Here is a 22,821-nt window from a genome sequence, read left to right on the forward strand (position 1 = left end):
ATGCTGGTGTGTCCTGGACCAGACTGGAGGACCACAAACTCCACTGATGTCTGCACAAGACTTTAGTCCAGCATCACTTGACATGATGTCATCAATCTACTGTTGACCTCTAAGTTTCAACTTTGAGGTCAACAGTAGACTAGCATAGCAACCTGTGCAGGTTAGCCTGGGGATTTTAATGTGATTAGATCTATCTATCTATGCAGGGTTAACCGTTAGTTGTTATTGAGGTAGTTCCTGTCATGTGACCTGATAGAAAAGAGATGATCTTTACCACCGAATACACATATACATATATACGTACATACAGTGCGACCTCACACATTTGTGCATCAATATTTGTTACTTCACCTGATTGCAGATTTTTGGTGGGTAGTCCCATGATACCGTAAGCACATTCTATTGGCTGACGGCATCCGGAAGTGCGCTCCGTTCCGTGAGTCTCTGACTTCCATGAGACACAAAAGTGCTTTAAACAGTCTATCAGAGTGTTTTAAAGGTCATACAGATAGAAGGTGGTTTAATATCAGTATGGGGGGGGGGGGTCACAAACGTTTAAATTACCCTAAACAATAAGATAAATAGTTTGTCACTATATCACGGAATTCGTCATATATATATAATAATAATGTCCCTCTCACCCTTGTGGGGTGGTATCTGTGTGCATTCCTCAAGCTCGGGTCCTCTACCAGAGGCCTGGGAGTCTGAGGGTTCTGTCAGTATCTTAGCTGTTCCTAGGACTGCGCTCTTCTGGACTGAGGCTTCAGATGTTGTTCCAGGAATCTGCTGGAGCCACTCTTCCAGTTTGGGGGTCACTGCCCCAAGTGCTCCTACTACCACGGGGACCACATTAACCTTGACCTTCCACATCTGTTCCAGCTGTTCTTTCAACCCTTGATATTTCTCAATCTTTTCGTGTTCCTTCTTCCTGATGTTGGCATCAGCTGGAATCGCCACATCTATCACCACTGCTCTCTTCTGCTCTTTGTCCATCACCACAATGTCCGGTTTGTTAGCCAGTAGCTGTTTGTCGGTCTGGAAGCTGAAGTCCCACAGGATCTTAGCCTTGCTGTTCTCAACCACCTTCGGTGGTATGTCCCATTGGGATTTGGGTACTTCTAGTCCATACCGGGTACAGATGTTCCTGTACACTATCACAGCTACTTGGTTGTGCCTTTCCATGTATGCTGAGCTGGCGAGCATCTTACACCCTGCTACCACATGCTGGACTGACTCTGGGGCTTCTTTACATAGCCTGCACCTTGGGTCAGATCTACTGTGGTAGATATTGGCCTCTATTGCTCTTGTACTTAGGGCCTGTTCTTGTGCTGCCATGATCAGTGCCTCTGTGCTGTCTGTCAGTCCAGCTTTATTCAGCCATTGGTAGGTCTTCTTTATATCAGCCACTTCCTCTATTTGACGGTGGTACATGCCGTGTAGGGGCTTGTCCCTCCATGTTGTCTCCTCCTCCTCCTCCTCTTCCTCCTCAGGTTTCTGCTGTCTAAGGCATTCACTGAGCAGTTCATCTGTTGGGGCCATCTTCCTGATGTACTCTTGGATTTTTGATGTCTCATCCTGGACAGTGGCCCTGATGCTCACTAGTCCTCGGCCTCCCTCTTTCCGCTTAGTGTACAGCCTCAGGATGCTGGACTTGGGGTGAAACCCTCCATGCATGGTGAGGAGCTTTCTAGTCTTGATATCTGTGGCTTCTATCTCCTCCTTTGGCCAGCTTATGATCCCAGCGGGGTATCTGATGACCGGCAGTGCATACATGTTGATGGCTCGGACCTTGTTCTTGCCATTCAGCTGACTTCGCAGGACTTGCCTTACTCTCTGGAGGTATTTGTCTGTGGATGACTTCCTTGCGGCCTCCTCATGGTTGCCATTAGCCTGTGGGATTCCAAGGTATTTGTAGCTGTCCTTGATGTCTTCTATCCTGCCCCCTGGTAGGTTGACCCCTTCAGTTCTGATCATCTTGCCTCTTCTTGATACCATCCGGCCACATTTGTCTAATCCGAATGACATCCCTATGTCGTCGCTGTAGATCCTGGTGGTGTGGATCAGTGAGTCAATTTCTCGCTCATTCCTGGCATACAGCTTGATGTCATCCATGTAGAGGAGATGGCTGATTGTTGTCCCGCTTCGGAATCGGTATCCGTAGCCACTCTTTGTGATGATGTGACTGAGGGGGTTCAGGCCTATGCAGAACAGCAGTGGTGATAGTGCATCCCCTTGGTATATGCCGCACTTGATGTTAACTTGGGCAATTGGCTTGGAGTTAGTCTCCAGGGTTGTCTTCCACTTCCCCATTGAGTTCTTGATGAAGGCTCTTAGTGTCCTGTTGATCTTATACAGTTCCAGACATTCCAGTATCCACGTGTGTGGCATTGAGTCGTAGGCTTTCTGGTAGTCAATCCAGGCGGTGCACAAGTTGGTCTGTCTATTCTTACAGTCTCTGTGTACTGCTCTGTCCACCAGTAGCTGGTGCTTGGCTCCCCTGGTGTTACTACCAACTCCTTTCTGTGTCCCACTCATGTATTGATCCAAGTGCCTACTCATCTTAGCGGCCATGATGCCTGACAGGAGCTTCCATGTTGTACTGAGACAGGTTATTGGCCGGTAGTTGGATGGGGTAGATTCCTTCTGTGGGTCTTTCATGATCAGGACTGTCCTGCCTTCAGTCAACCATTCTGGGTGCGTCCCATCCCTTAGCAGCTGGTTCATCTGTGCTGCTAGACGCTCGTGGAGTGCTGTCAGCTTCTTTAGCCAGTATGTATGGATCATATCGGGGCCCGGTGCTGACCAACTCTTCATCTTTAACACTCTTTCTTGGATGTCTGCCATTGAGATGGTTACTGGTTCTTGTTCTGGGAGGCAGCTGTGGTCAGTCCTTAGGTCCACTAGCCACTGGGCATCGGTGTTGTGTGATGCTACTCTTTCCCATATGCCCTTCCAGTATTTCTCCACCTCAGCTCTTGGTGGGTCTGGCCGGATGCTATTTCCCTGCCACTGAGAGTACACCTTTGCTGGTTGAGTGGAGAAGGTCTTGTTTATTCTCCTGGCCTCAATCTCCTTGGTGTATCGCTTCAGTCGGGTAGCCAGAGCTGTTAGTCTCTGTTTGGCAGTTTCGAGTGCTTCAGGTATGGAGAGCTTGCTGTATTTCCTGGGTGCCCCTTTATTCACCATGTTCCCCTTCTGTAGCTCGGCTAGCTGGCTGACTTCTCTCCGTGTATATATATATATATATATATATATATATATATATATATATATATATATATATATATATATATATATATATATATATATATATACACAGTGATACCTCTGTACTCGACCGCCTCTATACTCGACCAAATCGGTGCTCGACCAAAAAATTCGAGTAGAAAATGTATCGGACCCCGAACCGATTTTCGGTACTCGACTAGCCGAGTCGACCCGAACGCGCTCCTCGGCCAGCGGGTAAGCGTCAGTTCGACTCAGACCGCCAGCGGAGTAACACTTACGCAAATTACGTACGCAAAGACGTACGGAAATTATAGCAAAATATGAAAGTGGTGTACGAGTGTCCGACCTCGCGTCGCAGTACGAAATGAAAGTCAACCATTTCTACTATGTTGAAGCAGAAGCAACTGACAATGGACAGGTTCCTTCTTAAAGAAAAGAGGAAGGCTACTGCCCAGCCAGATTCACCTCCACGGAAGAGAGAGAGAAGGGACAAAACCCCTGGAGGCGCGTTACCTAGCGTCATCATGGAAGGGATTCCCCTTCCATGATGACGCTAGTGCCATCAACCACTCTCTAAAACGTAAAGTAAATTATACAAAATGGTTTATAATGCTTTATCTTTATCATGTACTGCTTGTGCACATTTACGTATTCATTGTTGTTTAGATACACGTTCTTATAATATTTTAGGTATTTTTCTAAATGGTAATAACGGATTAAAATACTTTCCATTATTTCTTATGGGAAAATTGGTTTCGGTGGTCGAACAAATCGGTGGTCAACCACCACCTCAGAACGGATTATGGTCGAGTACAGAGGTATCACTGTATATATATATATATATATATATATATATATATATATATATATATATATATAGTGATAGATGTGGAGATTCCAGCTGACGCCAACATCAGGAAGAAGGAACATGAAAAGATTGAGAAGTACCAAGGGTTGAAAGAACAGCTGGAACAGATGTGGAAGGTCAAGGTTAACGTGGTCCCCGTGGTAGTAGGAGCACTTGGGGCAGTGACCCCCAAACTGGAAGAGTGGCTCCAGCAGATTCCTGGAACAACATCTGAAGCCTCAGTCCAGAAGAGCGCAGTCCTAGGAACAGATAAGATACTGACAGAACCCTCAGATTCCCAGGCCTCTGGTAGAGGACCCGAGCTGGAGGATGACACACAGATACCACCCCACAAGGGTGAGAGGGACATTATTTAATTTTTTTTTAAAATTATAGCATGTATAAGGACCACTCAACTATTTAAAGGCTGATCCCCAACAAAGAATCAGATGTTTTGGATATTAAAAAGCAGACCATGGAAAATGATGTTCACTATCCACAGGTTATGATAAACTACATGTTTTACTTCGTTGATGTTAGTTAATACACCCTCAGAAACACCCTCAGAACATGGAGAAATGTACTCAACTTTACCACAGATACCAACACTGAAAGCAAGGCTGAAACTCGACATGTCAGACATTCAATGTCTGTCTGAAGCAGCATGTCGTCTGCTCGAGGCCCCAACCGTTCCTTCAGGTTGGTTTAGTGAAATTCTCCCTCAAAGCAGATTCAGTTCAGCCTTCAGTACAGCCATGAATTGAATTCATTGTCAGCTTACTGTAAGTCAGTTTACTTTTCCACACACCCAAGGTTCTTTTGCACACGTATGACATTTTTTCTTTTCCCACAAAAAGACGAAAAAGGTGACTGTAGCATATTTTTCCTGCTGCGGTCTTCCTGTCTCCATGAAGAATCTGAAAAGTGAATGTCCAGTCATGAAATGAGTTCTTGTTACCCACACAGCTATGACCACAAAGAACGAAATGACAATGGTTGTTTTATTGGACTGAAAACCAGCAGGAGAGGTACTTTATGTTTCTATGGACACTGGTGGTGTAGGGTTCTAGTCTTAGTCTGCTTTGGATTGAGATTGATCGAATGCCTTAAAAGCAATCTTTAACCAATGCGCGCGTGTGTGTGTGTGTGTGTGTGTGTGTGTGTGTGTGTGTGTGTGTGTGTGTGTGTGTGTGTGTGTGTGTGTGTGTGTGTGTGTGTGTGTGTGTGTGTGTGTGTGTGTGTGTGTGTGTGTGTGTGGTGTGAGCAGCCGGGGCTCTGGACATATGTGTTCCCATCACAATGGTCATTCATGTGGTAATAGTTGTCATGAGCCCCCTCCCCTTTGCTTTTGTGCAGTTTGACCACAATGAACTGTTGGCCCGTCAGATAAAGGACCACATGCTGGGACTCCTGTTACAACATTGTCTCCAAAATAATCCCACCTCTAATCCTCAGCCGAGCCAATCTGCAGCCTTTATCACCTCTAGACGCGGAGTAGAACCGTAAATAGCGAACATTTTACAGGAGGGGTCTGAGGAACCTGAAGGTCGGTGTTCATGGCGATTGGGGGTTGTATTGATTTTGAAAAAGAATCAATCCCACAGTTGTAACATATCAGGTTGTTGTTGGGGGGGGGGGGTGTGTCCGCCGGAAATCCAGCACCATCCCCTTGGTCTTTGTTATCGCATAAATGGACACTTTGAAACTATTTGAAATAAATTACATTTTTGTGTAAATGGAAACAGCCCTCCTCAGCATCAAGCAGCTACAGATACTATTTAAATATTTTTATAACGTAAAAAGTAAATATAATAGCAGGTCAGAGTTGGAGTTTCTTGTGGGCTCCTGCCTCGTCTCTCCCTACAGTAACATTTATCATTGACAGACAGGGAGAAGGAATATTTCCTAATAATTTAACTGATTACCAAAGTGGGGGTTTGTACTTGTTCTGGGGTGCCCAGTGTTAGTTCCAGCATATTTTTGAAAGGTCGGGCGGAGACGTGCCTTCCAGACAACAAACTGTATACTGAGGACTATTTAGCAGCCGAGTTATGATTCTCCTTCTTTTTAAAGCAAAATTCTAATGAAAGTGAGTTGGTACGTTCAGAGGAACCTTTAAATATTGTTTTGAACCTTTTCTCTTATACCAGCGTCATGTGGACGTTTGTTCTCCTCATTTCACGTACATGAGTCTGTGACAGGCTTACCATTAAAATACCAGCTGAGGGTCAGTCAGTCAGTCGGTCAGTCAGTCGGTCTGTCTGTCTCTCTGTCGGTCTGTCTGTCTGTCTGTCTGTCTGTTTTTCACAATGTATTTTCCTCTAGTTTGCGGGTCTGTGTTTGGATGTGTGGATTCCATTAAAGGAGAGCAGGATTGGCGTGGATACCCTGTTCCTGCTGGTTCTCATTGTGTTAGTCCCAGTCCTGTGTGTAAGTTGTTGATTTGTTTGTCACTCAGAGGAGGAGAAACCTGTGGTGACCAACGTAACTATCAGTGAAGTATCGTGGGACAGCTTCCTGTTGTCCTGGTCTGCAGAGGAGGGGGCATTGCAGGCCTTCTTGATCGAGGTTAGCGATGCAGAGATGGGTGTCCAGAGGCAAAACCAGACGGTTTCCGGTGAAGCTCGAAGCGTTGTCGTCTCTGGCCTCTCCCCCTCCACCTGGTATACAGCTAGTCTGTATGGCGTCCACAGAGGGGCCCTCTTAGGTCCAGTCTATGCTGACACCATCACAGGTATCAATGCGTCACAACAGGAACTCTGTTTCATCCCTGTCTTCCTTCTGCTCAAAACACTGAAGCGACTTTCACAATACTTATTAAAAGCAGTGTTCTGTGTTGGTCTTTTTTGTTGTTGGTCTTTCTAACTGGGCCTGTCCACACCTGTCATTAACACCCTTTCTTGGTTGATCCAATGCCAACGAGGTCCAGCCATTCACACCTGGCACAATGCTTATCCACAAGAGGTATCACTTATGATCGTATCTCACTTCCCGGTTTTAAATGAAAATGCACTTGTCTTTCACCAGCAGGATCACCCCCACTGAATGTCTGTCACCAAATCCTGCAACCTTAGAGGCTGGTGAACAGAGGGGATATGAAGGTGAATGGACAAAATAACCTAGTATCTGCCAAACCACAGTCAGACTGCACAGTTTTAGTTTTGTTGTTTGAATTTGACACTGGTGGGAAATTCTTGTTGAGAGACGACTACTGTGGAATAGAACAAATTCACATGGAGTTGGTACAACATCCGGTGCTTTTTTTAAGTATGCACTGTGAAAGGTTATCTCGCCTTGACTGAACAGCCAATAAAAGAAACAGCAGCAGTGTTTTTTTTAAGTCAATCCACTGGACTTCAAGAAACTTTCTTGGACTTTCTTGACTTAATCAATTCTGGAAAACCATGACTTGGACAAATGAGAACCTGCATCACAGCAGTAGTTTCTGTTTACTGAACAAATGATTGACTTGGAAGTGCATTCTGTGTCCTACCATCCACATCTAACGGTTTAACTTCGAATGACAAAGTTAGATTAGCCAGAGGAATAACACACGAATGTACCTGGTAAACAGGAGTCATTCACTTCACCAGTGTGGTTCTATTAACCTTTGTACATAAAGCTGTTGTTCTTTGTGTTTTTGATTGAAACAGTAGGGTAAATGAGTGAACATTGGCTGAAAAAGTCTGATTTTACATGCAATACACTGATTTCAGTTTACCACTAATGAAGAACAAAGTCAGGAACATATGGTCCTGTGAGCTGAAGAGGGAAAAGACAATGCAGAATGTAACATTATGGTGTTGTCCATCTCCTGAGTCCTCAGAAAGTAACAACTGACTGAGAAACGTAGTTTCTTTCTGTTGCTGCTACGTCCAAAGTTGATCCTCAAGACTGAAGAAAGTCCTCCATCAGGTACCATTTTCCCTCCCTTGGGGACATTTACTGTCTCAGAGTACAACATTTTGTGAAGGACTCCGCCCACCCCAGACCAACTTCATGAACTGTTGCCTTGTAGAAGTATTTCAGGTTCAGTAAATCACAGGGAGCCATTATAGTGCTCAGTATGAACACTTGACCAAGATGACCACACAGACCTCCTGGGTGGATGGAAATGACACAATCTGCTTTGATGAAACATGCCAATGGGGAGAAGAGGAGTGTTAGCAGCTCGGCTGAATTTGGTGAAGTAACATTGATTTTTGAGATCAGTAGTGACTTTTAAGGTTTAGCCAGCAAGGCTACATCACTAATGCAAGACGATGAAGCCACCACCGCTTTTCAACCACAGAAGCCTGACTCCACATGTGCCCAGGCCCAAGCCACCCCGCCCATGCTGAACATAGCCCATGAAATCCCTACCCATCGACTGCACCACTTGTTTTGTGGGCCATTTCCTCCCTACTTTAACTGTGCTATCCTCCTCACCACTGGTTCCTCTGGCTGACTGAAAGTCATTTCTACCCTAACTGGAGCACACCTAAACTCTCCTGATAGATTTCATACTGGCAGCTCCAGAATTCCTTTCCCATACAAGGTTGTGCTGCCTGGGCAGCGCGGAACTCTGAGCCCCTTTCTAACAGAACTGATCATTTCTGTACCTACCTTTCTTCTTCCTACCTTGGATGTAGGAACCTCTTACACAGATTGGCCACAGCAGCCCAGATTCAAACTGTATACAACACAACTTCAGTGCCCTGGAGACCTTGACTTGTCTATACTGACTTGTCTATACCTAAAATGCCTTGAATGGTATCCTGCCTCAGCCGTTCAAACTGTGCCCCATCACTAAGACCATACCATCTTCCCAGACTGTCCACTGGCTTCTCCATCACTGTGGGCACCATTACCTGCCCTAAGAATCTTAGGTGTGGTGCACAATCAGTAGGGTACTCCATTAGGTCCCAGGGCTGAAGCACCTGAACCAAGTCATTAAGCTTAGGTTCCATGATCGTGCCACTCTTTCCCTTCTCAAATAGTGATTTGACAAATCTAAATGGATCTTCATAAAATGCTAATCTACCTCCTTTCTCTTTCCTGTTTTTCTTAATATTCGCCACTCTTCTTTAAGACCGTCTAGCGTTCCGCATCTGCCTGCAAACACTCAACACCTTTGTGTCCCACTCCATAGCTTTTCTTCACTGCTGTCTCCTTTCCTGAATGAGTCATCACTCATTTGCTAGAACTTAGATTCAACTCCCCGCTGTTTCTTCCTTTTGTGACTCACACCAGAACTGTCTTTACTGTAACTGTAAACCATGTCACCCATTTTCTCTAATTACTTTCAGCCATCTTTTTAAGCTGCCTTAGGACACTGACCAGCTCGCTGTTAATAACTTCACACTTCCTGCCTACTACTACTACTACTACCACTACTACTACTGCTACTGCTACTACTAACAACAATAGCGACTATGACGACAATAATGATAATGATAATAATAATACATTGTATTAATTTACGTATTTAATCAAATATATATTATTTATATATATATATTATTTTTTGGGGGGGCAAGTCAGCTCAAAGAAAGAAGCACAATCAGGTGATCTCATCTACAACTTTGTGTTTGAGTGAGGATATTAAAATATGTGATTTTTATTCATACATCCATCTATTTTCTTGTAGACAAACTGATGGCGGTTGTCTCTTTTACAACTACTTATTGGGTTGACGGTAAGCAGCTGTTAGGTCACAAGCTGATCTTATTTAGTTATTCATTTTGAACCATTGTTAGAAACATCATACTTTGAAATTTGAAACATTTTATACACTCTTTGGAAGGAGATGTGTATGTTCTTCATTATTTTATGACACAAAGATATCTCATTATGTACCAGTATATATTTACTATAAGTGGCACACATGGGTATAAATGGTATGAATAGTGTATTTGGAAAGGTCTGGTTGATTATCACATTTAGGTTGGTTTCATGGAGAGAAAGAAACATTGACTACAGGATGAGCTATAAAGTTTAAAAACAGAGCAGCATGCTGCTACAAATAAAAAGTGAAGCAAGGATAGTCAAATCTATCATCTTTGTCTTCTGGGTTCTTTTAGTCTCATTAAGTAAAGTGGTGGAAGCTGCGAAATTAAGTGACTTCATGTAATTCTATACAGGAAACTTTAAGTGCCAAAACAACCATACAATAGGAACAGTAACGTTTACAACTAATAACTTCACGAAAATATCAAAAAACACAGTCAAAGTAATCCGTTTTAAATTTTAATGTCAGCATATACTCTGTTGTTATTATTGAGAATTTAATTCATAAGGACCAGCGTAGTGGAAAAAAGATGGAGGGAGTGACGGAGGAGCTAAAAACAAACCCTGAGGCGCTTTTGCTGCTTTGTATGAGGCCTCTGTTCTGTATGCATCTCCAGTTTCTCCAAGCCTGCAGAAGTCTTCATTCTCATGCTGTTGCCCCTTTGCTCCGGTGCTCGAGTGCCAGGGGTTTCTGGGGCCATGCAGAATATGGCATGCACTCAACATTGCCCATTGTGTCCATGCTAATAGCTGGGGGAACCATCTCCACATTTTTCCCCTTTGAATCAATGAAATGACTGAAAAACAACATAGACTTGTCTTAGTCGTAGTCATAATTTTCAGTCTACCAAAGCAAATACAAAAGCAAATAAAAGAAGGTCCTCCCCTAAGGAGGGAATGAGGAAGTATTTGTTATTAAAGAGGGTTTTGACACAACACAGTCGATGGAACCACTAATACATGTGGACAGCATCCAGAACAGACTTGATCTACTCTCTTTTAGTTTCAGACCAGACTCAGACAGTCTCTGGGCTTCTGATTGTGGAACCTATTTTAGTCTTGTCTGGCACTGGTACGTCCATAGCAGGCAGCCTTTTGTGGGGGATAATTGTGTTACCCCAGGTCATGGTGGTGTGGAAGGATACGGGACTGGCGGGTGATGGTGGGAGGGTGAAATCGGCAGCACATATTAGCTGATGGAGGTGACCCTCCCTCCCCTCCATTGACCAGCTAAATCTGCCTGGTGACTAATGAAGAGTGACAGCTCCCTGGGATTTTCCTGCTCTGCTTCTCGCTTCCACTGCTTCTTGTCACAAGAAATATCTCAATGGGTCTCTCTTCACAATGAAAACAGATTTTCAGACTAGTTCAAGGACCGCTGAGACCCTCACCTTTGGTGTCGTGCTTTAATGAGCATCACTGATGGGCTTTATTTAGGCTTTCTGAGGCCACTTAAATTAGCTTTTATCAAAGCTGCTCCAAAGGCTCCATCTGGTTCCGTCTGTGTGGCGACCAGAAGTTTCTCGTGCTAATTAGCTTCAGCAGATTCATCAGGTGGAGGAAGAAAGTGTTTTTCTCTGGCTCTAAATTTAAATTTCATTGCATTTAAGCTTCATGCCATATCAACACCACCACTACATGTTGCAAATGATTGATTAGCAGTCATGTTTTATATTGAGGCCCAATATTGCCTTTCTGCATTGTACTAGTCAGGAGAACAATTCAGTGAAGGTAGCGTTTGGGAGGGGAAACTATTGGTTATGCCGAAATCTTTTACTTGTGTGCATACAGGCTATGCACATTGTGCTGTTTATATACATTTAAATGGTGTGGAGGGACAGATCCCAGATGTTTCTAAGTTCTCTTAACTTCACCTGAGGGCTTAATGATTACTGTCAATGCAAGGATATTCAGACGGTGGTCTGATGGGCAGGCAGCAGTTAGGGGTTCTGGTGTCTTGCTCAAGGCCTCCTCAGCAGTCGACAGGAAGTGAACTGGCACCTCTCCACTGCCAGTCCACTCTCTATGCTGTAATCCATGCTGGTGCTGAAGCAACCACCCTTTGGTTCCCAAGCCAGAGTCCCTGCAGACTGAGCTACTGTGGGGGTCAAGGCCCAGTTGCCTCTACACCCATTTACTGTTTGTATTCATTTATTTTTTTAAAGTGTTTATCTGCTCAATAATTACTAAAGACTATCAATAACAAAGTAGTCACTGGCTGAAGAACAGGTACATTTTAGATATTTAACCAACTATCTGGGAGTTGGCTGCAGAGATGGGACCCTTCTGGAGGTCTTTCATGATGTTGACACTGTGAAACATGGGGTGGAGTCTTTCAACTGGACTGCAGAGCTGGAGGTCTGGAGGAGGGATCAGCAGAACCAGGACCATCCGCGGATCCGTAGCAAATGTCTGTGGACTCAATGCTGACTGCAGGTCTGAAGCAGAGAACAGTGGAACCAGTACCGACCGGAGGTCAGCACAGGCCAGAGTCTCGTGGGTGACGTACAGAAGACAGGATACTTGGCAGTAAAGCTCCAGTGTAGCTTGGTTATGATGCTTGAGAGCAGGGCAGTAGTGAAGCCAATCAGCTGGCAGGAGTGAGGCACAGTGTCAGTGGGAGCTTTCTTTTCTTCTGGTAGTCTTAAAGCCTGGCCAGACTTCTCACAAAGGAAAGTCTAAGCTTGGCATTGGGCCTGACGGTAGCCATCAGGACAGACATCAAAGGTAGTCTGCCCCTTTGGGAGCTAGAGCGAACAAGTGGCAAGCTAAGCTTTCCTCCAAAGTTTTTTTCCTGACTTACGTATGGGTGTTTAATTTAAAAAATCAAATTCTTATTAATTAATCAGTTAAGTAATTCTTTTGTAATCATTTCATTCCTGAAAGACTGAATCAGAAGCAAATAGTCTGTTTGGGGCTTGAAGGTGTATTGCCTCTTGTCCAAGAGGTTTCTCCCATTCCATGATATCACTATTTATGAATATTTAAATTCTCGGGATAGGGAAACAACAATGTGCACCTGTTGTATAGAGAGGACAGATGAGTTGAGAGGGTGAGGGGAGCAGCTGGGTTGAGGGTCTACACCACCATCTGTCACCCACATTGACTCAGGTGGACCTCTTGATAGACAGCTACCGTCTACTGTTACACAATCACAGAGCAGTTAGAGGATGGACGTTCACTCTCCTCCAGAGTCAAATGCTTGGTGAGCAGACTCTGCTTCCTTCTCACTCTGAGTAGTATCAGCTGTTTTCTCCATGGCAACTCGAGCTGAAGTCACAGATGATCAACATGATCTCATTGTGTGTTTTTAGACACACAACAGATATGGACTCTGATGTTGGTATGTCATTAATGTGTCTCTGAGGAACATGTCTTACAAGCTCTTTTGGTCTAGCCTGCAGACTGTTTGGTCCAGTTTCAATGGTGATGGTTTTAGTTCGGATAGATGCTCTCTGGGCTTTCTAGTTTCAAGTGTAACCCACATAGCCTATTCTATAGGACTTGTTCATGACGTCCAATGTCAAACATCACTAGTGATGATTGATTTCCGTGATTTGATTGAGGTTCATCACTTGAAGAAAACATTGGAAATGACTGCGTGCTTTGGGTAACATTGTTAACAGTAAATAACGTACAGTTTCCAGTGTTTTTCTGTACTTCTGTTTTTAACCAGTTGTGTAAACTTGGTGTTGAACAGAGTTGTAAATATTTCTCATATAACTGGATTGATTTTCTGGTGCTGATTTAAAAGTGTTGCTCAGGCCACATATTTGCTCCAGATGAATTACAATAGGTTGTTTCCAGTAATGAAGGTTCTGGGTCTAAATTCAACTTCAACCCGGTCAGGTTACACTCATGCCGGTGGGTCCGTGTTTTGTTACCATGGATAGAATTGTCTGTACTTCACGTCTCTCGGTTTATAACATAGTACAAGCATACACTGTACATTGGACAAAACACTTTCATGACTACATACATGTTTTTTTCCTCTACAACAGATGATGGCATCATAGATATAATTTTCCTGATACAACAGCTACCCTACATCAGCTTGAAGAACTTTCACTTTAAGTATCTGGTTAATTCTGTTCAGTCATAATAAATCACGTTGCACCACCTGCTCTAAAACTCTCTTCTCATTCTACTCTGCAAACTTCCATACAACCAGTTCTGGCATGTGCACGAAGACTGACCCTCTCTTCCAATCCATGTTGCTCCAGTGTTAAAGCAGTCTGACCACAGATGAGGAAAATTAACTCTCCCCTTTCAATCAGAGGCTGAACCAGAAGTGCAGGCTCTCCTGGTCTCCGACGTGACTCCTGACAGCTTTAGGCTGGCCTGGACGGCTGATGAGGATTCTTTTGACACGTTTGTGGTGATGGTCAGCCAGTCTGAAGGCCTGGGCCGACCCAAAGAGTTGGTGCTGGGCGGTGAAGAGCGCCATGCAGCCATCAGAGATCTCACACAAAATACCAAGTACCAAATTGAAATCTTCGGTGTCATTTTGGGAAGACGCTCCAAGTCGGTGCTGGAGGTGGTGAGAACAGGTACATGGCCAGAAGATACCTGAGTTCACAGCCGTGACCTGCAAGTCTGGTCTTGTCAACGTCATCGCTGTGGAATGATGGATCTCTGGCATAAATGTGTACTTTCTGGTGACAGCATGAAAACATGGTCCTGTGTTCTAACATTTGTTTTGTCAAATCTTGCTGTCTTCTAACCTTGTAATAAGGCTACACAAAGTTTGTTGGCACCGCTCTATCTGGTGATTTCAAATTTGGAATGAAGTTAGTCAGAACAATATTGTCTTATATCAATCTTATTATATGAACAGTATATCATACATGATGGGTCCACAGCAATGAAAACAAATAGTGGCATTAATGGACATGTAGGCAGGTCTGTTGTTGATTGCATTCATTCCTTCTGGTTGAGTGTGAGACTCACGTTGGACTGTTTAGTACCAAGCTGAGTGGCACTGGTGTGGATCATCTAGTGGCAAACTAACCCACCACCGCATGGCTGTGGAAGCATTTTGTTTGAATCAAATAGACGACCCGATAACATTTAAGTTACTGGGTCTTCCTTGAAGAAAAAAAGCAGCGGTCAAAATCACTAATACTAAATCTGAATGTTAAAAATCTGTGAACTCACCAGTTCACTGCACTTGGACAAAAGCTACAACCACAGGTTGATAAATCAGTTGTTTCTTTACTGAAGCCCTCAGACAAAGGTAGAAATGTCAATTAAAACACAGCTCAGTGGAGATAGAGATAGATATATAGATGGATGGATAGATGTATAGATAGATAGATGTATGGATAGATAGACAGACACACAGAGATCGATCATCTTAACGGTTTGATTCAATAGCGGTGGTACCTGGTGGCTGTTGGTGATGGTGATATTGATGGTGGTGGGGAGGGGGTAGGTCAGTTATCTGTATCACATTGACCTGCTGGTCTCCCCAGGTCCTCCATGGGGGAGAGGTTCTACTCTTGGACTGCATGCTGCATGTTTCACGTTAGTCTTGGTAACGAGAGCGTCTTCAGGTCTGTCCAATGAGATGTAGCTCTGTTCTCTCTGAGGCAGAGCCTCCTCACCCCCTCCTGTCTGTCTGCCTCGTGCTCTCTACTTACCCCTGAAAAGTGTCTTCCAGAGGGAGTCTGTCCAGCCTACATGTGTGTCTCGTCTTACTCACAGACGTATTTTGACTCTGTTGCCTTAAATGTTTTTCTCCTGTCCTCATTAGACTGAGACGTCAGTGTTCACGTTGAAGGTAACTTCCTGTTGGATTGTTTTTGTGTTTTATGTGACAGCTCTGGGATCACCCAAAGGTATTCGCTTCTCTGATGTCACCGACACGTCCACCACTGTTCACTGGTCGGTGCCGAGGGCCCGGGTGGACAGCTACAGGGTCACGTATGTGCCGGCTCATGGAGGTCAGTATGTCCATTGAAAATTCAGCTCAGGTTATGAGTTTCACTCCCCCTCCTGTAGGTGGATGAGAGGTACAACACACTGAAAGTCTCCAACCAGGTTTGGGTCCCCAGTCGGGAAGATGAGAAGCGTTGTCACATGCAATTATACATGATTTAATCACATACATAATTCATTGCCGTGAAAATTGTTGTCTGCATTGGACCCATCCGTGAGGGGCAGTGGGCTGACATTTTCACACCCAGGGGGCATAGTTAGAGTTGAGCACCTTGGGGGAACTGGGGAGCAAACCGCTGACTGCTGATACATGGACAACGGTCACCCACAGTGGGAAACCCAAGAATTTTCTTTAGGTCCATGACCCTCCCGGTCCACGAGGGCCTTAAATCCCTGATGACGAAGTACACACCCAGACGGGAGCTGCAGACCTAATCTACTCTGGCAATCCAGAGCAAAGTGAGATTACCAGCAGCTGGGAATACAGTAATAGCTCACAGCACCTTGAGCCTGGGTGTGTTGTAATGATTTGGTTTTTTTATATACAGTTATATATTTACATATAGTTTCCCTTATGTATTGTAAATTAACTTTTCATTCAGATTCACCATGCTAAGATTGTATTAGCAGATGTTTAGAACACAGCTCACTGACATAAAAATGATAATACAGTGATTCCTCATTCCTCGTGGTTAATGCGTTCCAGGAACCACACGCCACTAACGAATTCCGCGATAGAGTGACAAACTATTTATCTTATTAATTACGGTAATTTAAACGTTTCTGAACCCCCCCCCCCATACTGATATTAAACCACCTTCTATCTGCATTACCTCTAAAACACTCTGATAGACTGTTTAAAACACTTTGTGTCTCATGGAAGTCCAAGACTCACAGAACGTAGTGCACTTCAGGATGCTGTCAGCCGATAGAATGCCGACAGCATCCTGGTAAGTAGTCAGGGTATCACGTGATGTGCGAATGCACGACGACGCTCCGTATTTACTGAATAAGCTTTAAGAACTTTGAGCAGATGGTAACAATGATGGACAAAGGTTTTCCTTCACATGGATATAAAATAGAGTAGAAATATACAGACTAGAAGCAGCTTATCCAGAGACAGGAAACCACATTTAATGACGACTGAGAGTCCAATCATCAGTCAAGGTCCCAAAAATAAATGAAATACTGCAGACGGACAGACAGGTCTTTCCTGAAGAAATCCTTCAATGAAACACGATTAATATTTAGGAACAGGCAGCAATTTGTGGTCAGGTGTGAACAATGTGACACCACTTCAGAGGAGTTTCACACCTTCAGGGACCCACCCAAAGCACCAGGACCCCTGAGCATGATTACCTCCAATCACTATGGCTATTGACTTCTTGGTCTTCCTGACATGTGCTGCTGTCTCCCAGGCACTGCTAAGACTCTGACAGTCGACGGCTCTGACTCCCAAACCGTGCTGCCACACCTGACCCCCGGCACCACCTATGAGGTGACCGTCATCGCCCTCAAAGGTCAAAGGGAGAGTGAGCCTGCATCTGACAGTGTGACCACAGGTAGGACATGTCAAACTGGTGCTAGACAGGAGAGAATCTACAGCCCAACGTTCAGCTGCATTTCTAGTCAAAGCAGAAGGAACCGTTCAGAAGAGTCGACTGTGAGGAGCTAAACAACTAAAGAATAGAACCTGATGGGGTGTCAGGTGTCCTCTCGTTCCACACAAACGGTCAGCGTGTGTGTGTGTGTGTGTGTGTGTGTGTGTGTGTGTGTGTGTGTGTGTGTGTGTGTGTGTTACAGCTCTGGATAAGCCCCGTGGGCTGTCTGCCGTCAACATCACGGACACGGGAGCGCTGCTCCTCTGGCAGCCGGCCATCGCTACCGTAGACGGCTACGTCATCAGCTGCAGCGCAGACTCAGGTATCCACACCTACATACGACCACACCTACATACGACCACACCTACATACGACCACACCTACATACGACCCCACCTACATACGACCCCACCTACATACGACCACACCTACATACGACCACACCTACATACGACCCCACCTACATACGACCACACCTACATACGACCACACCTACATACGACCACACCTACATACGACCACACCTACATACGACCACACCTACATACGACCACACCTACATACGACCACACCTACATACGACCCCACCTACATACGACCACACCTACATACGACCACACGTTCAATCGACCACACGTACATACGACCACATGTGCATACGACCACACCTACATACGACCACACGTACATACGACCACACCTACATACGACCACATGTACATACGACCACACCTACATACGACCACACCTACATACGACCACACCTACATACGACCACACGTACATACGACCACACCTACATACGACCACACGTACATACGACCACACCTACATACGACCACACCTACATACGACCACACCTACATACGACCACACGTTCAATCGACCACACGTACATACGACCACACCTACATACGACCACACCTACATACGACCACACCTACATACGACCACACCTACATACGACCACACAAACACTACCACCCTTCTCTACGCTGCTGATAGTTCATGAAGTACCAGATGAATGAATTCAGACACTTCCTTCTGTACCTGGACCATAAGGTGTTGTACTCAGAGACTGACCGTCACGTGTGACGGACAGACAGTCCAAACCCGTCCACCGTGATGCTCATGAAGACTTCCTGTTTGTGTTGTCCAGTCAGTCCAGTGATGGAGCGTGTGTCGGGAAACACTGTGGAGTTCAAGCTGAGCTCTCTGACGCCAGCGACACACTACACCGTGAGGGTCTACGCCGTCAGAGACCTGGCCAAGAGCGCAGCCACGACCACCGAGTTCACCACCGGTAAACGTCCAGTGTCTGTCCTGAAGGAACACCAGTCTCATCTACCCTCTGTGCATCTGTCATCAGTCCATCTAGAACAAATGACCCCACAGAGCGGGCCTGGGGCAGCGGACTGACCTACATGAACCTGCTGCTGTGTTTCCAGATGTGGACGCTCCTCACGACTTGGTGGCGAGTAACGTCCAAACCGACAGCGGCCTGCTGACGTGGAAGCCGCCTCGCGCTGACATCACCGGGTACATCCTCAGCTTTGAGTCTGCAGGCGGCGCCATCCGGGTGAGTCCTGGGCTGCTGCTGAGACCCGGCCAGCAGGGGGCGTTGTAACCTGGGTTGATGTGTCTGGACCTTGTGCCCCTGCAGGAGGTGGTCCTGAGCCGCACCGCCGTCTCCTACAACATGGTGCAGCTCGGCGCCTCCACAGAATACTCCGTCAGGCTGCAGGCGATCGCTGGTCCCAAGAGAAGCAGAGTGATCACCACCGCGTTCACCACCAGTGAGTCCACTGGGTTCACCACCGTCAGCCTTCAGTGTGTGTCTGAACACACGCTCTGTCTCGTTCGTTACACGACGAGCCTGTCAGAGTGAGAACAAGTGGCTCACATTCATCCCACAGGATTACACTTTATGGCCCATTAAAAAACAGTTTCCATCTATCAGCACTATTAAAGTCGTTTCCTCCACCCCCACAGCAGCACCCACCTACTCCGCTTCTTTATGCCTTCTAATCTATTTCCACACACAGGAAGTACAGCTTTGTTTTAAGAGAGAGATAAAACCACGTTCCACTCCCCCCCCTAGAATAAAATAAGACTGTAAAAGTCTCAAACCACAGCGGTCTTTTTTTTAAATTTACGACTCTTGGAGTTCTGTCTAAAATACAAAATGAGTAAATAATATTTCCTCCAGTCGGCCGCTGGCAGTGGAAACACGTCATCAATTATTAATATTTAATCATCCTGAGTAAACGTCTTGATGAGTTCTGACACATCAGCAGTTACCTCTACTCTGGCCCCCTCTGCCCCCCCCCACACAACAGAACTGTGTCTGATCACTGGATCAAACTTTACTAGACGGTATTGTGGTAGAATCCAGGGTTTTCTTAAGACGGGACAAAGTACAAGAGTGTAAAATATTTATTTGTCAGTTCGAATCATTCATAGGTAGAGAAGAAACCAATATTATCATCAATGATAACAGCAGACAATTTGAACAGGTACGTATCTGATATATTACGATCTCTGGCACGGCCTTCAAGAACTGAACACACCCCCAGTGCTCCCGAAATGTGTCTATATACCACTACTACTACTGTCTCACTATTCTTTACTGCAGATGAAGGCAAAAACCCCAAAGATGTCATTATGGGGGGACCATTCCTTCATGACCCTCACTGGGCGATCGCCTTCTTCCCCTGAAGGGAAGAGGACTCACAAGAGAAATTAGTATCCTCAGACAAAATGACAAAGCATTTAAACATGACTATCATTCACCAGTGAACATCACTGAACTGAACTGTGTGACTATGAAGATATATTTTGAGAATAATGATCACGTAAACGCACGAATATGAAATTATGGCTGTAAGCGTTCAGCGTCTTTAGTCCCACATTGGCATCGAATGTCGTTTCCAGTACTGCTATTATGGATGTGATATTGAATGATCACTGAAAAATCAAATAATGTGAAGTAATAATTATCTGTAGCTAATGTGGCTAATAATGTGGCTAATAATGTGGCTAATAATGTAGCTTTACCCAAAGCTGTTGAAGTCGATCCACTGGACGTTAATAAAGTTTCTTGAAGACGTTTCTCCTCTCATCCAAGAGACTTCTTCTGTTCTGAAGGTGTCTGGTCTGGTCCAGATAATTACCCCTGTGGGGTGTGGTCAGATTATTACCCCTGTGGGGTGTGGTCCAGATAATTACCCCCGTGGGGTGTGGTCAGTTTGTTACCCCTGTGGGGTGTGGATTGACTTAAACAGCTCTGAACAGAACCTACACAGACTGTGGGTTTACCTACACTTCCTGTTCACCTGACTGGCTGATGATGCGTTGCCTCTGGAGCGGGGGTCTGACAGTCTGTCTGTCTGTTTGTAGCTGGCGTTCTGTACAGACACCCCAGGGACTGCTCCCAGGCCCTGCTGAACGGAAACAGCTCGTCAGGACTCTACACCGTCTACCTGAGTGGAGACGAACACCAGCCGGTCCAGGTGTACTGCGACATGAGCACCGACGGAGGAGGCTGGATCGTAAGTCTGTGTGTCTGTCTGTCTGTGTGTCTGTCTGTCTGTCTGTCTGTCTGTCTGTCTGTCTGTCTGTCTGTGTGTCTGTCTGTCTGTCTGTCTGTCTGTCTGTGTGTCTGTCTGTCTGTGTGTCTGTCTGTCTGTCTGTCTGTCTGTCTGTCTGTCTGTCTGTCTGTCTGTCTGTCTGTCTCACCTCTAACGGACAGGATGTGACATCAGAACATGGACATGACCAGAGAATCATCAGGAGATCTCACGCTGCTCTCGTTGCAGGTGTTCCTTCGCCGTCAGAGTGGTAAACTGGAGTTTTTCCGGAACTGGAAGAACTACACGGCGGGCTTCGGCGACATGCACGATGAATTCTGGCTGGGTAAGGTCTAGTAAGCATCAGATCTAAAATCCACCACTCCCTATGTTGGTGTCAGGTATCAGGTGCAGCTTTGGCTCGTGTGTTCGTCCTCCTCAGAACCCATGGAAGACCTTCAAAGGTCCTTTAAAGCAGTGGTTCTGCCCACAACCTGCTAGCATTCTGCTAACGAATGCTGATTGGAAGAGAAATCTGTTCATGTTTTAAAACCATCAGCCGTGATGCATCCCTGATGTCACACGACATGTTCTTATATTATTTAATCGATGGTTAATGCAGTGATGGTAATGTTTCTGTACTGATTCATTATTTGGTTAATAATATTAATACCCTCAGGGCTTTCCAACCTGCACAAGATCACGGCTGGGGGTCAGTACGAGCTGCGAGTGGACCTGAGAGACAAGGGGGAGACGGCCTACGCTCACTATGACAAGTTCTCTGTGTCGGAGCCCCGGACGCGCTACAAAGTCCATGTAGGAGGATACAGCGGAACAGCAGGTGACTCACCTTCTGCCGTGTCAGTTCCGTCTCATTTAGCTTCATTCCAGGAGAATAAATGTGTATTTAAATATTCAGAAAAATACTTTCCAAGATGGAGTTTTAGTGCAGACGTAAATGAGAACAAGCCTGATGTTATTAGTGACTGGAGGGTGAGGTGTGACGTGACTGACGACACCCTGTCCGTGACTTATTTTATTAATGTATGCACCTCCACCATAAAAAAATATCACAGAATGCAAATTAGGTGGTAAAAGAAATAATGGAAGAAGTGTTTGGTGTTTTCTGAGCAGGCTGCACACATGGGTAGTTGATCAAGAGGAGAGTGTCCATCTGAGCCAGGTCTTCTCCTGTGGACTGACCTCTGGTCAAACTCCAGCTCAATGACCCCCGTTAGAGCGCCTGGTTAATGTCAAAGCTCACTTTACGGCATGACCAGGTGATGATTTTAGAAAACTGAAAACAAATGTGTCTCTGTTCACCATCAGTTCACTTGCAAACGTTCGACAGATAGTCTTTGGCAGAGTCCTGGCCAATCAGAGTTTGGCAGACAGGACAGGTGGAAACACCTTCAGGTTAGGATGGACAAACACAGAGGGACCACGCCCTTTAGAGCTCTTGTGTTAGAATCCCAGCTGTGTGGAGACAGCCTGGAATCCTGGATTCTGTGGTTTCCTGGAGAGACGGCTGCAGGTCCACCACAGGTACCCGTTGACTCCGTTGGACATCACATTGATACCTCTGGTCTGGCTGCTCAGTGACTCTCCATCAGCGGCTGGCAGTTCAGATTTCTACTGTCTTGAACCTTGATATTGGCGGTGCTGCGGGCGGATCTACTGCCTCAGAGCCTCTAGGTCCTGGGTTCAAATCCAGCTGGGGTCCTAGGACTATCCTGTTTCCCCTGTATTTACAGCTTCCCCCACCAAGTTTGTCTCTACTAACTTAGGACTGATCAGTGTGAGGAAATATCCAGATGAAACACTGGACCTCAAAAGCAGCAAAGACCAACACATTGACCCCAACTCA

General features: G+C 45.4%; 1 protein-coding gene across 4 annotated transcripts in view; it reads left to right on the top strand.

The window, feature by feature from the left end:
* tncb (tenascin Cb) overlaps positions 1-22,821 on the top strand; it is a 71,574-nt gene that overhangs the window by 47,372 nt on the left and 1,381 nt on the right. For 2 of the 4 annotated variants that reach the window (XM_068311556.1, XM_068311555.1), the window contains exons 11-21: positions 6,534-6,809; positions 14,122-14,394; positions 15,667-15,789; positions 17,203-17,346; positions 17,588-17,707; positions 18,545-18,688; positions 18,834-18,964; positions 19,049-19,181; positions 20,785-20,936; positions 21,204-21,300; positions 21,634-21,795. In XM_068311556.1, coding sequence (XP_068167657.1) covers positions 6,534-6,809; positions 14,122-14,394; positions 15,667-15,789; positions 17,203-17,346; positions 17,588-17,707; positions 18,545-18,688; positions 18,834-18,964; positions 19,049-19,181; positions 20,785-20,936; positions 21,204-21,300; positions 21,634-21,795 — 1,755 coding nt within the window. The remainder of the gene's footprint in view (positions 1-6,533; positions 6,810-14,121; positions 14,395-15,666; positions 15,790-17,202; positions 17,347-17,587; positions 17,708-18,544; positions 18,689-18,833; positions 18,965-19,048; positions 19,182-20,784; positions 20,937-21,203; positions 21,301-21,633; positions 21,796-22,821) is intronic. The other 2 variants (XM_068311557.1, XM_068311558.1) reach the window with 2 other exon arrangements.

This window comes from Antennarius striatus, chromosome 3 (genome assembly GCF_040054535.1).
Source record: "Antennarius striatus isolate MH-2024 chromosome 3, ASM4005453v1, whole genome shotgun sequence".
Classification (NCBI taxonomy): Eukaryota; Metazoa; Chordata; class Actinopteri; order Lophiiformes; family Antennariidae; genus Antennarius; species Antennarius striatus.